Consider the following 26,637-nt stretch of genomic DNA (forward strand, 5'->3'; position numbering starts at 1 on the left):
ATAAGGCTTGCTTAAAAAATATATTTTTTAACTCTGTCTTAGTCTGACGATTCAATCTTTAATAGCCAGCCTCTTTTAGTCAGATTAGGATGTTTGTTAACAATTTATTTAAATTGTCTGCTTATTCCGATTCCCCTGATTAGATTTCTGTCACTGTGTGAATGAAAGTGAAAGAATGAAAGCAATATCAGTCTGTGCTTAGTAAATCTTAATGTTTCTCTTTCTTCTTTCCTAACTTTCTCTTTCTCCACCTCTATCATTCTTGACAAAATGATTTTTTTTTATCCACATCACTGTGAATGAGGTTATCATGATCATACTCTTCTGCCCGTCTTTCTCTTGTAGCGCATGTCAAAATAAAAGGCCCATACTCTGGAGCAAATTCATATTTGAAATGCTGTAAGTGCTAACATTTAACATTGAATGCAACAGTCTGTGAAGTCAGGTCAATGTAGATTAGATTTACAGAGAAGCTTCTTCCTATCAGTTCAAGGCTGAAATAGTTTCCACCATAATTGTTCAATAAAACCATCACGATGTAGTTGCCAGTTGGACAGATCGATGACACAGATTTAGGAAAATGGCACACGTCATATTGTCTTGCTTCCTGTGACTTTTTTGTTGTTGACCTTATTCAGTATCATATTTGACACCCATGCAATACTTACATATTCCATTAAATTGGACCATGTTATTGCATTTGCTGTAGCACCCATAATTAGTTTTATTTGTAGAAATAGAGGAAGAGAAAGAATAAGAAATGAAACAGAAGGGAGGCCAGAGGAACGGAATAAATTTGTGCCAATCCATTCTTACTTTGCCTTGGCAGAAGGAAAAAGTGTGTGATATTTATTTTTTCTACATCAAAAAGCTTTGCACATAAAGAATAGTAATTTTGATACATTTCCAAATCAATTTTTATTTTTCACTGAAAAAGTGTAAAGTGTTCATGAGCTTTGGAAAAGTTTGTATTATTATTATTGAACATTATATTAGTATTACACAGGCTCTGCTTTGTGCAAGAGGTGATTGAGAGGGACAGGAAGGGATTGTTTAAGGGTAATGCACTTATGCTTTTGACCTCATGGCGACCGCTTGCATACCCCCGAAGCTTATTAATCATTGTTGGGATTCCGAATGGCTGCTTTAGTGAATAGACTAATGGAATATTTCTTGTAATATTCCCCTTCAAATTTAACAACATGTTGTTTTGTTTGTTCTGGGTTTTTGTTTTGTTGCTTTTGTTGACTTAAATTTTGTGGTGTCATTTTGTGGGGAGGGGGAGAGATGGTTGGCAGAAAAAAAGAGTGAGGGGGAAGACAAGTGAGAGAAAGAAAAAGAAAGAGAGGGGTGGATATCTGATTACTTCTGTCTTTTCCCACACACTGATCAGAGACTGAAAGTTGAGAGCATGTGTCCCTCAAAGCAAGGAGTTCACTCCTGTTTCCAGTTTAACCTCCTATTAAACTGTCCTTTGTCTTGTTTCTCCACTGGCGCAGGCTCAGTTCCACGCATGCTGACCTGAGGTCAGATAGGTTAAGGGGGTAAAAACAAGTCCCACTGCCCATCCATAAATGTCGATAGATCTGTGCAATGTGTTATCAGAAAAGAAGTATATACTACCACTGTTTGATGATCAGTGGAGCAATAAATTCATTTATCACCATTTTATGCCTCATCAAACAAGTTGCCAACCCCTCCATGGGAGTAGCAGAAATTAGCTAGTGAAAAAGTGTTCATTTTAGTTGGGGCTAGGTAAGTGCTTTTTGATTGCCTTCTCCAACAATGCTTCCCCTGACAAGCTAATAAATCAGATCCATACAAAATCTGAAGTGCTGCTCAAAGGGTGAACGACAGCAACACACACAAAAGCACTTGCAAACTGTTGTTTTTCTTTATTCTTTAAAGGGATAGATCACCCAAAAAGGTAAATTCTGTTGTTTACTCTCCCTCATGTAGTTCCAAACATGTACTGTATGCCTTTTTTTCTTCTTCTGTGGGACATAAAACAAGTTATCTAGAAGAATGTTCATACAATGAAATTCAATTGGGCCCAAAACAGGCTTTTATTGTGTGCAAAAAACAAAACAAAAAACACTGAGGCGTCTTTTTTAAAAATTATGACTATTTAAATTTTGGGCCGAACTATTCCTTTAATGGCACGTTGAATCCAGATATTGTATGTGAATCCACATACTGTAAGCCTGAAAAAAAATGTGTACTTTAAGAGCACTGGTTTGGTTTTGTTTTGTGACCGCCAGAGCTAACCTGAATGGTAATCAGACTGAAATGAGCTTGTGTTGAAATCTCTCCTGTGTTCAGTAGCACAATGTTGTACTGTGGGCCCTTTGCTCTGTGTTTGGCAGGCAGGTGAAATCATGCCACGCTACACCTATCTTGCCCAGATGGCTCTGGCATTCTCAGCCAGAGAATTACTTCTCAGGCTGGAAATGGCGCCTTCACTGAAAATGAGGTCAATCGATTATTTGAGCATGGGCTTGAGACTTGCCCTCTTTCCTGCAGTGTAACAGGTATTAATGTATTTGGCAGTATCCTGTCTGGGGGGGGGGGGGGGGGGTCGTGGAGACGCGAGGTTGAAGGAAGGCCACAGTTGGCGTTTATCAGTTGAAAAAGCCCCTCTGATGAGATTACCTATTCTGCTTAGGTGTAAAGCACCCTGCTAATCAGAGAGCTAGCCAACACTCTCTCAGCTGGCACACAACCAGAATACTTGGTTTATAGGGTGCTTATCAAACAAATGAAAAAAAACAACAACAACGATACTTAGTTGTCAGTAAGACAGAAAGCAAGTGTTTGGACTGACATGAGGGTGAGTAAATGATGACAGGATTTAATTTTGGGTCAATTATCCATTTAAAGAAAATCAGTTTATGAATAGTATTACTTGATTCTTGAATGTAGATGTCATTTTTTTGTGGTGCAACATTTGTTAATTGCTGGTTCTAGACCATCAGCAAGTGCCTTTACTTAATTGCCGTGTGTGGGAGTACAACACCCTGTGAAGTGCCTGAAAGAAAAAAGTCACAGGGCATTGCCTTCTCCTCATTTAATGTGTGAATGTGTACAGTAGGTCCAGGCACACCGTGTTGTGGCTGAATAAAGCGTTTCTCATCTCCTTCTCATTAATGTTGCAAACAAACACACACACACACACACACACACACACACACACACACACACACACACACACACACACACACACACACACACAGCGACACACTGCTGTCTTCACATAGCTCAAAATAACCCTGAGTAAAGCAGCAGCCATTTATCTGTATCTGGGGAACTGATCCAATTACAGAGCTTACATTTGCATCCATCAGCCTAAGAGGGGGGAATTTCTCTGTGAAAAACTGGTCAGCTTTCTCCAAGAAAAAAAGGAAAAAATTAGATGATTGACCCTCATTCTCCTGCATAACTTCCATCATCAGGCTTGGCTTTCTTCCCCAGGTGGGCTGCAGATAATGGCCGCTGACTCCAGCTATCTCGCAAAGCAGCGCATCAGAACAGCCATTACGCTAAATATTAGTGTCATAATGTGGAACAGATGTCTAGAAGAAAGGGATCATTTAAAAGGCCAAATGAAAATAAACAGGCAGCTTGTAGACCTCCCTTCATCCCCCCTTTCCTCCGTCCCCCTCTCCTCTCCCCCTGTTCTCGTGGACCCTGTGTAGTGCCCAAAAGAAAACAGTTCATCAATCTTAATCTGAACCATTAAGAATGTAATAATACTAGCTGCTTATCTAGGCAAAGTGGTGCTGTGGGACTCTTAGGACTTGAGCCTAATGTGTTGAAAACTGTCCCTTTATTTTGTTTTCCATGATTTGAAAAAAACGTTTATGTCTGCATTAAAACGAAACATCTTCACCCTTGTGTGGCGTTGCCTTTCAATTTTGCTGATATTTCATAGTAGCCTGCATCTGTTTATCATTAATTGTAGAGACAGTGTAAACAGAGAAAATGTAATTAAACAATTACTGTAAAAGTGAATATAATATTTGTTAAGATTCAAATCCACATTTCACAGAAAATGAATGGATCTTTTAGATATATTTTATGATTTATGTTGTTAAATATGTTCTTGTTTTGTGATACTGATTGCTTTTGATTTAAATGTGGTTATTTGGTGACTATAATAATCTAATAGTTTAGTGGACAGTTGAAGGAAAGGCAACCCCCAGTCTCTGAGTTGGAAATTAGAAATGAGAGATCAGTTTAGTCTTGAACTTGATCTGGTGTGGTTTAATCTTTATAAACAATATTATTAGTTAAAGAGATTAGGTTAAGTTAAAGTTTTGTTTAATTAAATAAATCAACAAAACACAATGCCTTTTATTTAATTTGTTTTAGAGCAATTTTAGCTTTAACAGAACATCGATAAAAATGTGTGGTATTACTTTCACACCATAAAGACTTTGATGTCATAGGCTATTGTCTGAATTAATTGACTATTTATTTTTTGCAAAATATTTTGTCAAAAACGCGATCGGTTCATCTTTCAGTCTTTCTTTTAATGTTTTCCTTCTTTAGTAAAAAAGGATGTATGGAGGTTTCACTTAAAACATCAGAAAGCTGAAAATGACGTGTAGGTAATCTCTCCCCAGAGATTCGTACGCGGGCAATAGGAAAACAGTGGGTGAAGTCTAGGCTAAAGTGGGGGTAAATAGCAGTAAATCACCGCCTGTCACTTCATCTGGCTCAATTTACAATGTACGTCTGACTATCTAAAATGTTCCTTTAAAACGAACGATTTATAAGTGTCGACTGGGCCGTGGCTTTGCCGAAAAAACGGCATTTACATCTCCTTCTCCCTTCGTCTAGATATGAGCAGTTAGAGCCCGCGAAATGATATAGCCTACCCTATGTCAGAGCAGCCCTGACAGGAGCACGATTTTTTGGGGGGATGAAAATGGGCTAATTTGTGAAAATTACGCCCCATGGCCGCGTCACACTCTTCGCCCCGGAGTGAAGAGAGAGTACGAGAGAAACAGCTGGTGTGAATTTTTAGCACCCATAATTAATTAAGAGGTTCCTCAGTGGGATTGGATGATTAAATAAAAGGGAGAAAGTATTCCCAGCATGCCGAACCGAATAGCCCACTCCACTTCGGTGTCTTTATTGAAGATTTGGGGAGGATGATTTTGAATATTTTTCACTCTAGCCCCATCCTCCGTATTTATTTCCCCTGGTTTTTATCCCCACTCAAACTGCATTTTTTCCCGACCGAGGTACCGTCAATAAAACCGTTTCCATATTTTTCTCTCAATTTTTAGAAACTAATAGCGCTATCAACCGAAATGTAGCCTAACTTCAAGGAGAGAGAGAGAGAGAGAGAGAGAGAGAGAGAGAGAGAGAGAGAGAGAGAGAGGAGGGGCAAAAAAGTTCTGAATTTGGCCACACTTGCTCTGCTGCCACGCGCAGATGTCCCAGCGCATATTATAAGCAGGTCAAATAAAAGGGTGTCCATTTACGCATTCGAGCTGAATTTGATTCGACCAAGCCGTGTCAGTGCGGAGGGATCAAGTAGTCTTTGACTTATCAGGTGCATTGTCGATATTACGGAGAAATCCGCTTTGGAACACTTGGTCCAGTACATTTTAACGGTGATTTAGCGATTATTTTTATCAACAGGTTTTGATTACGCCGAGACGTTACCTGTTTTATGGAGAGGCCCATGTCGCTCACTGCTCGACTACGTGGCAGGTGTAATTTTACGCTTGAATGTTTTAAGATCAAATTTTCTGTTTTAAATGGCGTATTAAGCAGGGGTGAAACATAATAATGTTCATTAAAATATTATTTATTTATTTTATATTTGCTTGGTTTTGTGGGCTTATTGACCATAGTAAAGCTATATTATTGAATGATATGTGTAAACACGTTTAGGAAACATCACCAGATTTTTAGTAGGCTATAGGCTACACTGAATTTTAGAGGATAAGTTCTGTATTTTTTTTTTCTTTGCAAATTTTAGAAATATTGTAATATAACTAGATTTTTAGGCTATTCAATATGTGGTCAGATCTTCTAAAATACATGTTGGGGTATATATATATATATTTCCAATCCCGTTATATTTCTCAATTCATGTAAATCTGCACGAACGTCATCAGTTTGCTGGTTTGTTTTTGTCTCGCTTTCTCCTCCATTTATTCGGACTTTTGTTGGTCCAGTTAGAATAAGAGATTTTTTTCCCCTGCTGCGTGAATAAGCTGATGTCACGTTCCTACTGAAAGCAAATATAGTTGTTAGCAAGGGGCCTGTCGAGACTTCGCCTTTTCAATACATTTTTAACAGCACGGGAATAATTGCAATAAACGTGCTTTTATAGTCATTTCGTTTCAGTAATTTCGTTTTCAAAAGTTCGATATTATTCAAAAAAGACGCTGAAAATATATATAGGGTAGGCCGATATAATTTTTTCTTCCAGAGTTTACATCACAGTCCTGCTAATTATGCTAAGGAAAATCGTGGATGAAGACGTTTCTGTTGGCTTTTTTGTAGTTATGCTGCACTCTTTCCCAGCTGAGATAGCCTAAAGTCACTCTACAGAACATTGAATTTTGAAATCTTATTTCAATATGTACTTTCTTTATTTAGCCTATCAGCTAGATTCGTTTCTCTCTCTCTCTCTCTCTCTCTCTCTCTCTCTCTCTCTCTCTCTCTCTCTCTCTCTCTCTCTCTCTCTCTCTCTCTCTTTTTTTTTACACGTGGGAACTGTCTTGCTCTCACTTGACATGCACACACAGTGACTGGATCTCTTCCGAACAATGAGTCTGAGACCCATTCAACTGGAAGAGAGAAAGAGAGAGAAAGTTGAACAAAGTCGTATGGGATCATTACGGAGTTCGCGCGGTTATTCATTCTCACAAAAGCACGGAAAGTCTGAAAGCTTAGGCTACTGCTTTAAGATCGTATCACATTGTTACGTTGAAGATATCCTAATTTACGCCTGTGCTTAAAATGTAGGCTAGATGGGCTATACGCGATTGCAATATATAGCCTAGGCTATATAGCTTAAAACTATAATGATACAAATAATAAAATCCCACGAGTCTTTCTTTATCATCATATACCAACACAGCAAATTAACTTAAACAATCACTGATTTAAGTCACGTGTTACCTTTGACAATTCCAGAGTTAAATATAGATTTTTTTGCATTAAAACCACTTACAGTAAATTTTAGTTAGATTAAGTTCACACGACCTTTATAGAATAGGCTACATAAGGAATATTCAGTGTGTTCAAACGGCTTTCTCTGTTGTTGCGTTGAAATCAGCTTTCACGCAATCCCCGTCTACCGTTTGAAATATCCAATTGATTTCCATCATGCGTAAAATGGGATCGTAAATTATTATCGATATTTCGACATTTAAGCCTGGCATATCATTAAAAAAGAGCATATTTTTTAATAAAAAAAGAAAGAAAAGAAAAGAAAAAATAACAATTCAGATTATATTAATTCGGGAGGAAAATGTAACCATCTGTCTTCGAGAATGTAAATTGCTGCTTTTTAAACTTCTAGGGCTTATGGACAGACGGGGCATTGCATCGAATGCTTCAACTCCTAGACGGATCAGCAAAGAAAAACATAATTATGCTATTTAGCCGGCTGATGTGGTGCAGTGGCAGCTCCATCCCACTCCGAGAGATTAAATATAGCTGCCCCCCTCACCCGCTCTGCTGCCGGGGAAGGACATTAGAGCCAGGGGAATTAAACGAAACCCAGGGGACTTTTCAACTGGAGTGCACAAAGTAAACTATAGAGATTAATGACACAACCTCCGACTGAATCAAGTCGCTTCCCGTCCTCACCGTCTATTACTATTATAATCATTTTTATTATTATTAGTATACATTTCAGATTATAATTCAAGGCACGCTGGAAAAATATCAGTGATATTTAGAGGATGTGTTTTTTATTATTAATATCCGTGTTTATTTCAAATAGGCCATACTTCGTTATTGAATGTCAATTATATTCATTGTATTAACATTTTATAATAATAATAATAATATTTAATGGAACCATGTTAAATAATACAATTGCGAACGAACAACAATATAGGGATTTGTGATTATGTTCCAGTTAATTGTATAAATTGCTAAAATGTTCACTAAAAGTCGGTTATAAATTAGATTTGTTGTTTTGTAAATTGGAGACTGAACTTGCTTATATAATGTGTAACTTAAACAACTGCATGAAGTCTTTATTTATCTTTATTCTTAATTGTAATCTCTGCGTATGTATTTGTACCTTCGTAACTCTCTCAGTAATTACAAAGTTTTTTTTTTTTACTTGATTTTTCTATATAATACATGTCAGCTGTAATCTGTTGCTCTCATTTACACCCGGTTATATGCGCCTCTTGAAGAAGGTTCACTCTCTGTCTCCTAAAGAGTCAGGCCTCGAAATTAAGAGCAAGTGTGACACCTACCTGCGGGTGAGGGTAGAGGTGCAGGACAGTAGGCCTACTAGGGACAGGCCATGCCAGGGGGACATTTGCTTGTCACGGCACCTTGGCTACACTCTTGAAAACCATCAGCGTCTATAATCCAAAGCGCTATTAAGCCTATCCTACCATTTAATGATATAACAGAGCAGTATGCTCACAGACCCACTCCGCATCGCCGCGCGCCTCTAACCACTTTGCCACGCCTAGGAAATAGTAATGAGGTCTAAATTTGGCATAAAATCGAACTCATTACTGGAGTTCGCCACCTGATTGCTTTGCATATAACACGACGCGGTTGGAATGTAATTGGGTTAAATGACTGCTCGACACTTCTGCCGGTGTTGTCATATCAATATTCATCCGTCGACCAATCTCTCTGTTTGCAAAAGAGAGATGAGCATTGCCCTGACCGAAAAAAAAAACTTCCGTAAAAACTTAACCACATCGAAGCGACAAATCTTCGTCTTCATGCGGCTTTTCCCAAACCGCCTGAGTTTTAATATGTGCCGCCCTTGCTTGTTTTTAGAGGTAAATCAGAAGAATATATAGGCTGCATGATAATTCCAAGTATTATCATGCTGCTGTTTAGTAATAATACTTGTCAGTATGTCATTTAACTTCGTAAATAATATCACTTTAAATTATGCAGCTATCAAATTCTCATTCACATGCATGCATATTCCCAAATCAGTCGCTGCACACATTTTCTTTTCCATAATTTACTTCAAAGATAGTGTATTGTCCATTTTAAATACAAAATGCTACATTTAAATATACATATTAGTCTTTAATACAAATAGACTCAGGCGGCTGCAGCGTTTAAGACAATTCTTAGAAGTTACATCCTCTTGATTAACAATTCAGAAACTAAGATTTTGAGGATAAGCATTTACTCAGAAAATAATTGTCCTCGGATTTTTTTTTTCTTAATCAGAATGCGTCTTCTTTTGCTTCTTCTTTAAGCAACCACAAATAATAAATAAATGTCCGTGTGATTGGCGATGAATCCGGTATTAAATGTTTGACATACCTTTCTTTAGCTCATAAGGTGAGTCTTTACAAAGATCTACGTGTGTTTGGCTTCTTACTTTGCTCTCTCTTACCAGAGCCTCGGCTCTGTTTAAAACAGTCTGGCTTAATCCATTAAAATGTGCCGTTGAGCTGGTGTTGGTGCCGTGGCTGCTGTGGAGGTGTCCGAAAGTGCTATAGTTCGTGTAACCCGGGTAAAAAGGGGACGTGTAGTAAATAGGCCGAGAAAGGACAGTGTTATTAGGGAGAGGGCACTGAGGGGAGGAACGGCTCGGCGAGGCCGCGCTGGCTATGACTGTGCTTTGACCCAGTCCCGCGGCCTGTGGAGCCTCACTGCTCCCTTTGCACCTGTCCGAAGACGTGGCTATCTCGGCCAGAGACCAGAGTTTGGGTTTGGGCGCCGAAGGGGGAGAGTGAATAACAGACGTTACGTTGCTGTTCACCGTGCTCGCGACGTGGCCCGGTTCTGTGGGCTTTTCTTGCGTAATGAGATCACTCCCTCTCTGTAGGACGGGGGGAGATGAGGTGGTGGGTTTCGCTTGCTCTGCGAGCAAATCCGTCCGCTCCTCTGTGTCTTTTAATTCCGAGTCTGTCAAAGGTGGATCAAGATCTTTAGCATGAGTCTCGTCTTTAAATCTGTCGCATGGTATCTCCCCTGGGTTGATGAGTTTATGATCTGAAAGCAAAAAAAAAAAAAAAAGCAAAAAAAAGATTTGATTAAGCAAGATCGGTCGACATTAACATTTTTTTGAAGATGAGACAAATATCACATCGTTATTTTAAACTGTTGAATAGTTTTACTGTTTCAAAAAATCGAATTCAACTTATGTACGCCTTTCTGTAGAAAGTTGTTTAATATTTGACATTCATATAATAATAATACTTATTATTATTATTATTATTATTATTATTATTATTATTATTATTATTATTATTACTACTACTATTAATATTATTATAAAGAGGCTGTTGTTATTATAGTTATGAATGAGATGCCGTGCGCCAGCTGTGCCCTTATTATGCAGCTCGAGATAAATGATGTGCAAAACACCATACGTCACCAGCAATTCTCAGTCCATAAGAAGTCAAATTAGAGGAGTTCAAGGTGATTATTATTTGAAGCAATTCTCCCATTATAAATAATATACCACCATTAACCAGCAATCAATTTTGCGCCCGGAGTGGAAACGACTGCGATGAAAAATTGATGATTTTTCCACAGACCTGCCTCTGTGTCTGTGGAGTCTCCCTTGTCCGTGGGCTTGTTTGGCTCGTCTTCGTCGTTTTTCTCTAGATCAATGTTTTCGTCTTCTTCCTCGTCCTCGCTCCGGTTCCGTGGGGTCCAGGTCATCTTGTTCTCCTTCTTTAGCCTCCGCCTGGCGTTGGCGAACCAGGTGGACACTTGAGTGAGGGTCATCTTAGTGATGATGGCCAGCATGATCTTCTCGCCTTTGGTGGGGTACGGGTTTTTCCGGTGCTCGCTAAGCCAAGCTTTCAAAGTGGCTGTGGCGTCCCGGGTAGCGTTCTTGCGGTAAGCTGGGTCTCCATAAGGGTACGAGCCTAAGGGAGCAGCGTAAGGATGATACCCTATAGATCCGGCCATGCCTGTCGTGTGGTCATACGGGGAGCTCTGCAAAGAGCCAAATCAATTGTTTTATTAGCAAAATATCACCTTATGGACACCTGCTCACAGTGTAGGATCGGTTACAGATCACTAACGCAAACACTCCATAAACAAACACGCACACACATGCATGCCACAAACACACGTTTAAATCTAATTAATCAAAATAGTAAAGCGTAAGGCCGCAGGGCCACGTACTCTCTTTTTTTTCAGTTGCCTCATTCCCTCCAGCAGGAATGATTGTGAAATACAATTTCACAACGTTCTCTCAAAAATCCCTCCTCTTTGTTAGCGATCATAAATCTTTATTCGACAGCGATACTGACTTTCGACAATTGTATTATCAGATTAGCCAGCTAATTAGAAGTTGCAGCGTTATGTTGGGTCATCTGACAGTGTTGTGCACGCATTGACCAGCGCTACGTGCACGCAGTTCACATTTAAATAGCCGGTAGAACATGTCATTTTAAGTAGTCTATTTGACTAAATACACGGTTAAGACAAATGGGGAGCAACTTATAATGTATTCCCTTTGACACCAATAATATTGTTTGGTTGCTGCCCACAGAACCGAGGAAATCGTGTTGTCACAAATGAACACAATTATATAATAATAATAATTTAAAATATTAAATTAAAGCATAACGTGAAATGATGTCTGTATGTTTTTCTGTTTGCATTTATTGGATTCGGAATTATCTGCTTCATTAACTGTGCAGCGAAAATATCAGGGTAAGTGTTGTAATGATTATTTTATAACAATTTCTGGTTGTTTTAAAAGGTTGAACTGCATTATGCATTATTTAAAGTGTCATGAAACCTAACCAAATTCCGCGAATGCATATTTGATAGTTAAAACCGCAAATCTTGCGCAGATGATTACATTTTGTCTCTTTCTTGCAACACAATATGCATTACAACGAAGCATAACAATTTGTCCACCCAACTTTCCAAAAGTAGAAAAATACACAGGACCGTGAATAAAGCGCACTCACCACATAAGAAGTGAAAGTGGCGGCGGCCGCCGCATCAGCACTGTACGGGAGATGGGAATTGTAGCCTGGCGAGGCGCTGGTGAACGCTGTAGATCCGGCATAGGGAGCGAAAGCTGAGCCAGAGGAAGATCTCCCTAGCTCATCTGTCCGGGGTCCCGATATCACGCTTGTACTGTAGGCAGGACAGGAATAGAGAGCCAAAGAGGCGGATGGCTGATACAAGTAGCCCTGAGGGTACGCCATGGTGAAGATCCAAATATAAGCTTCTCACTTGAGTTCTTCTCCCTCAAACTCTCACGCGTTCTCCGCGCTCGCTCATAGAGTTCCGAGTAAACAGACCTCCGTCCCGTCCTCCTCACGTTGATAGCAGTGATGGTAATTAAAGAGGACGACGAATGCATAGACTTCACACTCGTTAATCAGTCGTTGTCAGACTCACACGCAGATTTTCGAGGCGCTCTCTCACCCTCTTCGCGCGCTGTGACTCTCATACCGAGCGCGCGGGACAAGTTTTTTGCTCTCAGATGGGGCTTTGCTTCGGAGAGTGTCCTGCCAGGATGCTAAGTTGGAAATTGAGGATTCTGACGCCTACTATGAGCCTCTCGCTCCTCCTCTCGGGGTGTAGTCATCGAAGGAAAGCAAGCTGGAGCTGGGTCACAGCAGCCCAACCTGAATCGACTCTCTCTCTCTCTCTCTCTCTCTCTCTCTCTCTCTCTCTCTCTCTCTCTCTCTCTCTCTCTCTCTCTCTCTCTACATTCGTACCCTGGCACTCACTAACAATCTCCCCCGCTATCCTCATATTTTTGTCTCTAACAAGCCTCATTGACTTAGACTGAGCAGCTATAGCCCCTGGATGGCGGTCTCATGCGAGCCAGTACATCAGCTTCAATTTTCCTCATTTTCTAAAAACACGAAGCCTTCTTTTTCACACATGCTTAATAACAAACGGACTGTTATCTTTCTGGGACGGCTTGGTAAATACGACGGGAAACGCTACAAGTACTGTTTGCAGTTCTTTATCTTCATTGGTTTTGTTCTCTCGGCGGTCATTTTAAGCTTGTAGAGTTTTTTTTTTTTTAAAAGAATATACGCAACAGTCGGTGATCCATCGTGCCTTAAGTCAGCTGAACACGGACCTGCATTTGGGAGAGATTGTCTATTATTGCCTCACTGTATACATTTACGGCTTGGAAAAAGCAATTTTACAGAAACAATGCGGCGAAAGTTAGTGCGCGCTTATCAAATCTCAGTGGTAGAAAGTGAAGAAGTAACTTTTGACAGGTGTTAACTGATTTGTCCGCTAGACAGTTTTCGCCTTAGATCCCGGAACAAACCAGATCCTCTTCTCCTTTACACCAAAGCCCCAAGCGCAGACAGATTAAGACCATATGAACCACGGCAAATCCACCACGACCAGGGGCTCTAAGCCCTTTTGATTCAAACAGATATATTCCTCTGTGGCGGAGGATATCCTCATGTAGGCTATTTTGTTCTATTTGCTCGCAGACTGTATTGTGTGCGTCTAGCATAGGCTACTCAAAATTGAGATACATATCAATTTAAGTAAATATAGGCTATATAAATGCATCAAGATGAAACGGATTTCTTATTTTTATTTACTGTAGCCTACTAATCATCACAACAATACATAGCCTACTAATTAGATTAATACTAATACTAAATTTCTACTAGGCCATACGTATAAATCAATAGCCTAATAAAAGGTAAGAATGTAGTTTTTATCATAATTCAATTTCATAATTTAAGTGCCGTAACACAGGACACACAAATAATTTAAAATGGTTGCATTATACTTCTACTAATCTACAGAATTTCCCTTACGCTTTTACAAACTGCAGGTTAACTGATAAATAGGCCTACATCCGATGTTTTTGATTAATAAAAAAATAAACAAAAACATAAGTGGTGGCTGAGGAACTTCACGCAGGAGTCTGTGAACTGGCTCACTTGTTAAAGTCTCTCTGAGCCGAAAGGGATCGCTGTAGGCGCTGCTACAGAGAGAGTGTGCATGAGGTCACGTGTTACTGCACTCTCAGGAGTAGCCTAAAGAATGATGACGCTCAAACTCAGTGGACCAATGCTAAGTTCAAAGCAAAACAATCTGAACACATACGAAATTGTCGACTGTGATAGTGAAGACGTTTTTATTATTTCTGCAAGACCCGTGAGTGTTGCCTATAAATAAACGAAATAGAATGAGGAACATGAACCAGAATTACAATAGCCTGATAGTTTATGAGTAACCTACTTATTTCGTTCCATGTCAATTCATGAGAAAAATAAATAGCCATAGGCTACACGTGTTTATTATCATTTTACATTTTGAATCTATTGCATATAACATAAAAACATATGCCATGTAAAATCCCTAACCTCATTAACTTAGGCTATTATTATTATTATTATTATTATTTTTTTTGCTGAAACATGGAAGTGACCATTGCACAGTCAGCTTTAAATAGCGTACCAGTTTCCAAGGATACCCGGGAGTAGCATTTAAATGACGTCAATATTCATTGATAGAGTATTATCTGCAGTAATGAGTTCCTCTTCACCAATAGGATTCGATAAGCAGTCTGTTTAGCCATAGTGGAGGAGTGAATGAAAGAAAGCATGGAAAGAGAAATGCAGCAGTCACATTCTTCACGCGCTGGCAGAAAGGTAGGAAACTGCTTATTTAACTTAAATGACATTCTCTATATCATTGCCTAATCAAAGCAGTCGTGTAGGTTGACGAAAAACAGCACATTTAAACATGATGTTATAGCAAAGGGAGTCTTGTATTGAAATAGTTCGTGCCTTATTTTCCCTTAATGCATCCGTGAACTCCCAGACTGGACGGCAAGGGGAGGTGTAGGCTTATGTTAGGCTATGTGCTCTCACACTGATGTATCAGTTTTGCTTGTTTTATGACGGACGCTTATGTTTCCAATTATGCTTGTTTGTAACGAGGCGTGCAGATATGCAATAGTCTGAATCTTTGGACAATAATGCACTTGTCTGTCAAACGAAATATAACAGGGACGACCAAAAAAAAAAAAAAAAAAATAGGGGTAGAGGGGAGGTATTTCAAGTGGTGCTTTTTTCAACAAAATGCCTGGGGGAAACGACCTAATTTAATTTGGATTTAGAAACTATTATTAGAAAGCATTATCTATTGTAGCAGACTAATTGCTTCTCTCGTTCGCGCGCAGAATGCACTGGTTAAACAAAGTTAGTTAATGTGAAGTGCATGACAGGTTTCCTCGAGGCACAAGGTTAGGCGTGTCTCTCCCGACAGCTATGGACGGTCAGTAACGTGTACCTTACCTCTCTGTCCCCCTCAAACGGATTTTAGCCACTTCAAATCTGCCTTAAACCGATTAGTTGACGCCAAATATTCTTTGATGTATTAGCTAAGGGGTTTTGCCACTTGGAAGCCAATTGAAATTCTAAACAGTCCGCCGCTAATGCTTTGGGGAGATCCGTGGCGAATAATGGATGTGATTTATTTTTGACCTTGCCATTTTTATGAAATGATTAAACACATGTGCACAAGTAAACCCTATCCCCAAAGCAGCACTGCAACATAATAATAATTATAATATTAATGCATATTATTATTGCAATAAACAGCTAAATACATTTTTATATTTATACATGTTATCATTTTTATTCATATATATATATATATATATATATATATATATATAGATAGATACTTATATGCTAGATTGTTATATTCATAATAACAATATTTCAAATTGTTGTTTCAAAGGTGTTAATTTAAAAAAAAATCATATAGCCTATATATATATATATATATATATATATATATATATATATATATATATATATATATATATATATATATAGGCTATATGATTTTTTTTAAATTAACACCTTTGAAACAACAATTTGAAAGGAAAAAAAAAATGACTATTTTATTCATCATTCATTTTTTATTTATTTTAGTAAGTTTGTGCTTGGAAACAACTTAATTCTTACCAAAACCTGTCGACTTGAGTGCAAGTTTTCACTCATAACAATGTAGCTTCTAACCATGATCCAAATATCTATGTAAGTAGGGCACAAGATCAAAAGGGGCAACGCTGATCCTTTAAAAGAACAATCTAAATCTGTCAGTACTCTATAGGTTTGCCTAAGATCTTTTATTGAAACCACCAGATTGTTGATGCAGGAGCTCATTTATTTTAAACATGATTACCCTGGTATTTTTTTCTGCCCCCTGGAACAGGTGTGAAAATACCATGAGGGAGTTCTAGCAGATTTAATCGACTTGCTGATTCTCATCATGATAGCCTTTACCATCCCAGTCAATTTTAAAGTGTTCAAATGGCAGAGATAGACTGGGCCCCCGGGTCCTCCGGCTGTGGCTCCATATTCCCGGAAGTCTTCCTTGGAGGCCCCTGGTGACTGACAGGCCGTTAGCCAGGCTAAACCATGTGATGATGAGCTTTTTATGAGAATGGATTTAGAATTGAGAGATTTCAGACAAAGATTGTGTGCATTTTTCTCTCTCGTTCTTTCTGTCTTTCTCTCATCTCCCTCCCCCGTCTCTCTCTCTCTCTCTCTCCTTCCCCCGCCAGCTGGCTAGATTATGATTGATTTGGTTTAAATGGATTGTAGGAAGCAGACATTGATTTTTCAATGACTTCTCACCAAAAAATATTTAAAGTTTTATCCAGAACGTAGAAATCTCAGTATCCAACATTCTCTCTCCTCTCTGTGTCATTCTCTGCTCTGGAGCGGGAAAGCAGCGTAATGCAGTCTAGTCAACGATGAGACAAATGACCTGTAATGTTATTTTGAAATGAGTCAGTAAGCTGAGGGACTAAAGGAGTATTGATTGAGCCTAATGAGGATTGAGTGTAAGGAAAACAAGCTTTTCAGGGTTTTGCCGACGCATCTCTTATCAGCACACAACAATTTAATGCACTCTCTACTACAGCAGTACTACTGCAGATGCCTGCGTCTTGTATGGCTCATTTGCTGTCTTATAATATTAATTCAGACACCAGAAGCCTGTATGTGCACACATGTAAACACTGTTATGATCAAATGTTGCAGGAAAGTGTTGTTACTAAAAACTCATCTGACAACATATTTTCTGTGTCAATGAAAGAGCCTTTTGGCATAGGTGCATATTTTAATATAACTTTTAAGTTATGAATATAACAAAGAGTTACACAGCAGCTGTTTTACTGAAGGACTGTTATTGCAGCTATTGAAACAGAACTGAAATGAGTGGTGTATCCACCACTGTTTTTAAGCAGAATTGTATTAGCTTTGTGAAATGACAGAATAAACCCTGCTGTCATAGATGTTAGCAACTTCTAAATTTGAGAAGCAGTCTTGGAAGATCTTGATAGGGATTTATGCATAATTGTACAGGGTCTTTACATTGACAAACTTTAATAATAATCGATGATTTATTAATTTTAAGCTGTATTTTGTTTGAATGGTAAACTGTCTTGTACATGTCTTTTATCTCTGAACTCAAAAAATCAATCGAATTAAAATGTAATTAAATGGTGTATACAGCCAATAGTATTAATTCTTGCCACAAGAGCAATAAAGGTGAAATGCTTGGAAGGGTGTTTGTCTTTTATTCCTGTACAACTGAAAACTACATCTACCTAAATATGTGTCATCTCTGGTTAGGGTGAATTCTACAGGTTGTATTTAAATCTAAGATTCTTAGATTAGTCCACACCAGAGGTTTACAAACAGTTAATCAACTGCGGTAGAACAATGTATCTTGTTTATGTATAGTATATTATTTACAAGGCACAGTCTTTCTTAAATGTCTCACCGAGACTTAAACTCTTAGCAGTCCCTGATCTGTCAAAATGCCCTTTAATTGGTGTGAGAAAACAAGCGGTCACAGTTGTTTTATATCTCACTGCATCTGCAGTTGTCAGTGCCTTGCTAAAATGACCTCCAGAGGATTTCAGTAAGTAATTAAACTTTATTTTTCTCTAACCGCTTTGGCTTTTTTATTCATTCCGGTACTGTAAGATGTTAGCTAAAATGCTACTTTAATTTTTTTTTAATATGGGGTTTCACAATAACTAAACGTACCATAAACTTTAATAATGGAAGGTCAAGTTGTTGAAAATGAACGGTAAAGAAGATTTGAGAAATGTTTACCTGGAGTGTTTTTATATATAGTCACAACATTATGTCACTGCAGTAGCACCCTTGTTTTGCTATGATCACACCATTCGGTACACTCTTTCATCTACAGATCATTCTCTTTTTAACCTAAGCTCTCCTGCCGTCCCATTGGTCAGCACTGTGCCATGCCCACTGTCCATCCAGACAGTTGGTTCCCGGGCCTGAGTTTCGAGCGAGTCGTTCAGAGGCCCCCGGTTGCAGGTAATCAGCTGAAGCTGCTGCATAATTCTTAGGATGGGGTTGTGTTCTGCTCTCCTTTTCCGTGAGCAGCGGCATGTTGTTGTTTTGTTTTCTCTGAGCAGCTCTTTGATGCTATATCCTCTTACAGTTGCTCAATCCCAGCAGCCATGTTTCATAAACATCCAACGGAAAACATCCTCTGCATTTGAAATGTAGATGGCTTTCTCTGCCTGCCTCTCTGCATACCGTACTTGCCCTCTCACATTTTCTCCCCATCGCTTTCTCGCAGCAGAGGTGTTGGGTTTCTCTTCTCTGCCTTTGATACGTTCGAACAGCTACCCGATCAAGCCTCAGCGTTTTGGGTGTCAGGTGTAATATGTGGCAACAACAATGCGAGCGAGGCCTCATTCCCTATTTGCTCCTCATTAGGATGATATCACTGAGGTGCCGGATCCAAATGAGCTGTTTTGTTATGCTGCGATAGCACATGATACAGCCTCTCATAATATATCAGTAAAGCTCAAGAGAATGCTGACCAGTACATATACATTCTTATGGAGTTGTTTGTTATTTTGAAGTTTAATGCTTTATTGAGGCTATAATCCTTGAATAGTAATTGTATATAAATCATAATGAAATGTATGTTAAATGTTAAAGGAGCACAGCCTAGAGAAATTGAAATTCTCCATAGACGTTTCCTAGAGTCTGTTTCTCTACACCTGGCCAGGCGTTTGAGTGCATTTGTCCATATGCCTCTGAGGTACTTCACCATTGTGTTTGTGTGAGTCTATTTCCCAATCGTAGCATTCAAGCATTTGACTTTTGTTGCTTGGAGCCCAGGCATTATTTGCTGATGATCTGTTTGCATAACCCTCTTCCTTGCCTCTCTTCTCCCTCAGGGAGGATGCATTTTAGTGCGACACACTGGTATCTGCGGGTGTGCTCACCTTTCATTTCCCATAAGCATCTGTAGCCCAGAGAAATGTGGTTCCACCCTCACAATAAAAATATGGCAGTGAAATCAAAGAGCCACTCGTCTCACCTTTGCTCACTCTCTAGTCCCATCAGTACAAAACCAGGAAGATGTCAACAGAGCTCTACTGTTGCTCATATTAGAGATATTTCACCTAGAAAGGAACATTCTGTCACTATTTAAGGCCTGTTTACACCAGTGATGATAACAGGAATAACGATAAAGATGTAGTTCTAAAAATCGTTCTAAATATAAAAGAATAGCAGAGAATGTCAATGGGATCATTTCTATGGCCAAAAAAAAAAAAAAAAAAAAAGGTTTTTAAAAATATCTTATCTATATCTTATAAGAGAAAGTAAGTCATACAGGTTTGGAAAAACACGAGGGTGAGATAATGACTGATTTTTAATTTTTGGGTGAAACATCTTTTAAAGTATAGGCATCTCAATTCTTTGACTGTGCTAAAAATAATTCCAGAATTTTTTTTTAATGATTGAAGGGTATCCGTCTGTTTTATAATTTTTCATTTCAATGAGCAATACTGTTGTTTTTATTGTTATAATAATTAAGCACAGCAACCCACTATCAAAACATTGCTTGTCGTCTCAGACATATTTGTTTCCCTGTAGCCTGTTAATGAAGGCAAAGGAGCAATGTGTGTGCAGACTGTGTAACCCGTGAAGTGTGTCTCTATGCAGATGAGATGCTCTTCAGACAACATCAGTGTGTGAGCAGCACACCGTGTAATGACTGTGGCAGAAGCCTCGGTTCTCATAGCTTAACATGGCGCACTCACCACACAGCTATATTTGCCAACGCTAGGAGAATCTGTTGAAAAGCAGGGTCTTCGTCTGAATATTTTGAGTGAGGGCTAAGGAGGGAAAGTTAAGAGGGTCGCCCATGCGGGAGACAGTAGAGGTGCGCAGAGGTGAAGGCTGTACTTACGTCCTTGAGGGAGCCCATTTAAAAAGCGCTTTGAAAGTGAAGCTAGACAGCACCAGGAGTCATCTCGCTGACTGGTGCTGTGAGCGAGAGAGTGCAGAAGAAGAGAGGGAAAGATTGAGGTGCTTGGGAGGGATGGCTTTCCACATGAAACATCTTGTGTTTTCATAGGCGGAATTTACTGTTGTAAATATTCACCGAATGCTCGTTTTCCTTACCTTTCATTCTGTGTGTTCCTTTTGTGTGTGCTTTTCTTTCTCTCAAACAGGTCCTGATGGAGAGAGGGGGAGTGGGAGGGAGACAGAGCTAGAGAGAGAGCGAGGGAAAGCCCATAATTCTGTAATGCCCATTAGCGAGATTTCACGCACTCTCTCTGATCTGACTCACTGACAGAAGCCTCTAAGAGACTATAATGAGAATGTTTGGCAGGATTCTGGATGTGTGTGTGTTGTATCAGTGTCTAGGTGAATGCAGTTTTTATGTGCACCACTCATCAGCTGTGACAGAAAATAGTTGATATGATTCATGCTCCCACATATTATATATCCCACATATATTCCCCTCGCACATTATTATTCTTTGACATTTTTCTTTGTACGTTTTTCAAAATTCAAACACATTAAGGGATGTATACTGAAATTATGGTCAACATCTATAAGCTGATTTTTAATTAGCTAATATTAAAATCTATAAGCTAATATACATTTTTTTTTAATGTTATATCTGATAATTGGAAAAATATTCAAATTCTATTCACTACTATTTTGCCCAAGTAATTTCAAATAATTTTAAATGCTACATGGGAATTTAGGCATCACAACAATGCAATGTACACTGTGAACAATGTACATTTATTTTGATATTTGCAGAAGATTACATCTAACCGTGTTATTAAATTATTCGTGTTTTTAGAATTAGATGATGACAAAGGTAATCAAAATATTAAAATAGCTTGAAATTAACATATGCAAATAAATATCCAGTAACTCCAGTAAATCCAGTTTTACTCTTGTGTTATAGTATGACAAATAAAAGGAATCAAATTGACTGTGAATAGACCAACCTATTATACCCATTTACATTTTGAACATGTTTAAACCCTGCATCAGATTGCTGTCAAAGTGACATGTCTGTATTTATTATGAAATATTTACAGTCTACTCATTTAAGTGGCTAATAGTGGCAAAATGACTAAAAACACCCATCCGCTGCTTTTTCCCTCTCTCTCACACGGTCTCTCATTTTATTTTACACAAATTAGCTTTAGTCCTGGAGGGCAAAATGACAAGAGGTTACTGGTAGACTATGTGTTTAATTAATTGAAAAATGCTCAAATTGCTTTTACAGTTGTTATTGGAGGTGAAAAAATGGAATCCATGTTGCCAGTACTCAAGCGTAATTAGCTCCTGAGGGAGTTGGATATTTAGCATTAGCAATGTTGCTGCACTTAGGACACAAATTTCTATTTTGATAATGAAGGGCCGGGGCTGTCGTTGAGGACAGCTGTAGTTTGAGGGGGTGGGGGTGTTGAGGGTTTTGAGGTCCTGTGCAAAAGAGAGAGACACCCTGTCTGTTCTCTCTCCTCTCTCTCTCTCTCTCTTCCCTCTCTCTCTTCTTTCTGTGTGTATGTGTCTGTGAAATGGCAGCAAGGGCTCCCATGGGCCACACATTACCCAAAGTATTTAAGTTTCCAATTAAACTGAGAACCAGCTACCACTGCAACAAGCATGGAATGAGCCAATGAGATTCCACAATCATCTCAGGGAAACTGTGGCCCATAGAAGAGGAAGAAAGGACGAAGGATGGGGATAACATATGAGAAAATCCTTTGTTTATTCAGACTTTAACTTTATTTAGACTACTTTTTTTTCAGTACGGATATGGTTGGGAGGGAGAGGAGGCAAGAGGGAGTGTGAAGAGAAAGAGAGAAAGGAGAATACAAGACTTTAATGATCTGCTGTGGAGAATCAGTGTGGAGTCCTTGGAGACTGCTGGGCTAGTTTGAAGCAGCGTGGTCTCATTTGGTTTAGACTGAGTGTGGCAGTCCTACTGAGCTCTTATACCATGCTGTCTAAATGCCTGCCTGCTATCGCCTCTAACTGCCTGCTTGTGTGTGTGTGTGTGTGTGTGTGTGTGTGTGTGTGTGGAGACATATGTCATGTGGATTGCATACAGGACGTGTGAAAGAATAAGTCTGTTAAGTTACGCTGTTAAACCATACTAATTTCCACCTTAGTCAATTACACATTCCCAATGTGTCTAATAGTAATTTCTCTCTCTCTATCTATTTGTTTGACAGAACAGAAAGTGCTCATAAAATCTTTGCTATTTCATTTATATTTGTTATGCTAGACTAACAAAATGAAAAAAACATTGTTACACAAATCTACAAAAACAGCAATTCAGTGTCTTGCAAATAACACTCCACATGCAAAGACTCTCTTTCAGTTTTCTTTCAATACAGGTGAAGCAAGAATTACGCAATACACTACTAAGCAAAAATATGCATACTGTAGCAAATACAATTTGAGGTCAGTTATTTGGTTTTTAAAATAGTATTTCATTATTAAATATTAGTTTTAATTTAAAGAACGAAAGTCAACTTTTCTGCTGTAGGAATTATTTTCTTCACTGATATTGTTGCAATGCATTTGTGTCAGTACTGTGTTTATGATACCTTAAAATGTTCCTATGGAGGCAGATTACAAGGCTATGGAACTGATGTAGTTTCACTGTAAAATGCTGGTATGTGATAGCTGTGCAGGTAAACTTCAATATACGTTGACGTCTGCCACCGGGGTTGCGGTCTTTAACCTCCTCATTAGAGCGCACGGCTCCCATGCCGACTATAGTTTGAGCCTTACTTAGAAGTCTGACCGCTTATACATATATTGTTGTAGTCTGCAGGTTGGCAATTGAGTATTCTTGCAAAAGTATTCTTGCAGGTTTTGTTCTGAAAATAATAATATATATTTAAAAAAAAAAGTTCCCAATATAACTTACGATAACTTTTTTTTTCTTTCTTTAAAAATGCATAAAGAGTGGAGGCTACTATGAAATAGCTGTGTCCCTCTCCTTTTGCAGGGAGTTAAAGGAAAAATTCTGTCATCATGTGCTTAATTATTGTGTGTGTGTGTGTGTGTGTGTGTGTATATATATATATATATATATATATACACACAGTATATATATATATAGACACACACACACACGCACGCACGCAGGCACGCACACACACACACACAGGTACGTGTATATATATATATATATATATATATATTAGTAATAATAATATAGGAAAATGGAAATGGAAAAAAGAGAGTAATAAAACAGATCACAATTATATAATTGAGATGCCTATTACTTTAAGGGATGTTTCAAACAGAAGTAAACTGTCATATATATATATATATATATATATATATATATATATATATATATATATATATATATGTTGATAGCCAAAGCATTTTGGTAACTATTTTGTTCCGGATTGATTGCCATCCATTGTATGGACAAATTAAAACAAACACTGAGACATTTCTTAAAATATCATCTTTTGTTTTCCACAGAAGAAAGAAAGTCATACAGTTTTGGAATGTAAATTTTCAAATTTTAAACAAATTTTCATCTTTATGAACTATCCCTTTAATGGAGAAAATATAGTTAAATGACTGTCCTTTTACATCCTAGACACCATGCCCATTGTACAGAAAATATGCTAATTGGGGCAATGGGAACTGAGACATGGGGTTATTTAATTTCCCAGGGTGCATTGGGCTTAGCAGAGATGACAGAGAGGTTGAGGCAGAGTGTAACGGGAGCTTCACCGCAGCAGCCCTGCTCTGGGCTTCCAACCGACAGAGGAGCACCGTGAGAAAGAGAGACGGAGAGAGAGAGAGAGAGAGAGAGAGAGAGAGAGAGAGAGAGAGAGAGAGAGAGAGAGAGAGAGAGAGAGAGAGAGAGAGAGAGAGAGAGAGAGAGAGAGAGAAGGAAAGTAGACCTCTGAGCTGCGACTCTTGTTCTTTAAAGCGCACATCATTAAATGATATAATGTTACTGTCAGTTTGTCATGCAATAGTGTCAACAAAAAAACTTTACAAGACTAGCGCCAAAAATTAAGAGATTGAGAGCGAGAGACAAACAGGACCTTGCCAATCATTCATCATTGTCTCACTTCCTCTCTCTCCTCTCTTCACAGACTTGCTCTTTTTGTGTCCGCTACCCAGAATTCCTTGTGACGTTTGTTGTGTGAAGATTACTCACTGGCCCGTAGCGTAGTGTAGCACAACAGTGATGGTTTTAAACACACGGAGTTGGAGCTGTCCCAGCCTCGACACCTCACCCACAAACTGTGCCTCCTGTCAACCCCCACGGGCACCTATTGTGGTGAATCAGTGACCGTGCCATTCCTTCTTTCTGCTCTTCACCAACAAATGATAAACCAAGTGGGGAAAAAGACGGAATGGAATGAAGAAGAAAAGAAGATCCAGAGCATGTTGCCTTTTGGCTGGAGTCGTTCAAGACAATGCAAGTGCTGGACCATCATTTTCAAATGCACTGGACAAATGCAATAGACCAGAGTTCTGACCGGTTTCATCACACAAACAATTCATTATTGTATTTCTTGCCACACCCTGGTTTAATGAAAAGGAATGTTATGTTTCAATAGAAGAGCAACACAATATTACCTAAATATTATAAATACCTAAATATTATCAAATAAATGCATTCAACAAATAATACACAAATTATCAAAATAAAAACTTTATTTCGAAATCTATTAACATATTTATTGGTATAATACTGTATATATTTTGCCAGAATGTTTTTTTAAGCTTCTGTTTTTCAGTATGACAAATAGCAATGAAAGACCAGCACATAAAAACACAAAACAGATATAACCAAGAATAGGTCTTGTTTGAACGGCTTAGTCTACATCAGACGGATTGACAAACTCGACAAGCTGAAGAATTGATGATTCGCTCTGTAATCCAGTGATAAACTCATGTTCAAGGATATTGAAGTAAAATATAGATGTTGAGTGACATTATTTTTTATGTTATTTTCAATCACTTTTGCCATTCAGAATAAAGAAAAAAGCAGGCAAATGAGTTTATCGTTTCTCATCTGGTCTAAATCTGTTGTAAACCTGTGGGTGTCTTGGGTGGTCTTGATCGTTTACAGTAAAGTGAGGTTATTTTGTGTGTGTTTGCTGAATAAATGACCAAGCACAGCTGTTTTAGCACTTAGCTAATTTTGTTCCGGACTGTGAATGTGTTTGCATGGGTGCGTATGTGGTTGTGCGTTTGTTAACTCTTGACCTGCTCACACTTATTGAATAGTTGGATGGATATTTTGCTTCTGTCTCACACATACACGTGGACCAAGGCCTTGAATGCAAAGGTCACCAACAGTGAAAAGATTTTACATGTAAAAACAATTAAAGATACATCTCAGATGCACCTAAGAAATCACAAGAAGCAGTTATTTCAAGCAGCAGATAAGACAGAATTGTTCTTCAAGTGTGTTTTTTGTGTGTGCATTTATATTATGCATTGCATGTTTAAAACAATGGCTGCGCCCGAAAACACATACTTCCCTACTATAATAGTGACAAAGCATGCAGGACTCATAAAAGAGTATGCAAAAGTACCCAAATGACCTACTACTTCCAACAAAAATCTGAAGTGTGCATACGATGGACACTTTACTATCCCATGAGGCTACGGGAGAGGATTTGTGAATAGCAGAAAAGCGATGCAACTGATGCTGGTAGGTCAAATGATAATGACACCATGGTTAATGTAGTACGTCCGGATTACATTTATACTACATGCACTCATACTATATAGAACATAAATTTTTTTAGCGGTCTTGATACTTATTTAAAATAAGTATCTACTCGAGAGTAAGCGATTATGGACGCAGCCAATCTCTTCCGCTCTTCCATAACGAGCTGCTGTGTCTCCGGGCCGGTCACACCCGTATGTGATAACATTCACTCTGTTTTTGATAGTTTAGTTAGGCTAGTTATTTTAATTTTTTGAAGACTATTTTGTTTGTTATTTTAGGCCGGGGGTCACTTTTGTTTCTCTGAAACTTTATATCTTTTTCAACTTTATATCTTTTTGATATATTTGTCTTAATAAAATGTTTATCGGGGCTATTTTTGTTTATGTGGATTTATTTTCTTTTTGGTCTGACGACTGA

At 38.5% G+C, this 26,637-nt stretch overlaps 2 protein-coding genes and 1 long non-coding RNA gene across 4 annotated transcripts in view; 1 reads left to right on the forward strand and 2 right to left on the reverse strand.

The window, feature by feature from the left end:
• Positions 1 to 26,637, reverse strand: part of fto (FTO alpha-ketoglutarate dependent dioxygenase) — a 569,808-nt gene that overhangs the window by 99,981 nt on the left and 443,190 nt on the right. The gene's annotated exons all lie outside the window — the stretch shown is intronic.
• irx5a (iroquois homeobox 5a) lies at positions 9,184 to 13,549 on the reverse strand. The gene is made up of 3 exons (XM_077228928.1): positions 12,129 to 13,549; positions 10,734 to 11,139; positions 9,184 to 10,185 (listed from the first exon to the last, which is right to left on the reverse strand). Exons 1-3 carry the CDS (start codon positions 12,369 to 12,371, stop codon positions 9,494 to 9,496), a joined length of 1,341 nt encoding a protein of 446 aa, XP_077085043.1. The 5' UTR covers positions 12,372 to 13,549; the 3' UTR covers positions 9,184 to 9,493.
• On the forward strand, positions 12,958 to 25,669 carry LOC143737447 (uncharacterized). 2 transcript variants are annotated; one of them, XR_013203654.1, is made up of 2 exons: positions 12,958 to 14,810; positions 24,626 to 25,669. It is a non-coding gene; the product is annotated as an uncharacterized LOC143737447 (long non-coding RNA). The 2 variants fall into 2 exon arrangements; XR_013203653.1 differs by lacking the exon at positions 12,958 to 14,810 and adding an exon at positions 18,338 to 18,530.

The sequence above is a fragment of the Siphateles boraxobius genome, unplaced genomic scaffold (genome assembly GCF_051911475.1).
Source record: "Siphateles boraxobius isolate OS27281-9 unplaced genomic scaffold, OSU_SipBor_1 130, whole genome shotgun sequence".
Taxonomy (NCBI): Eukaryota; Metazoa; Chordata; class Actinopteri; order Cypriniformes; family Leuciscidae; genus Siphateles; species Siphateles boraxobius.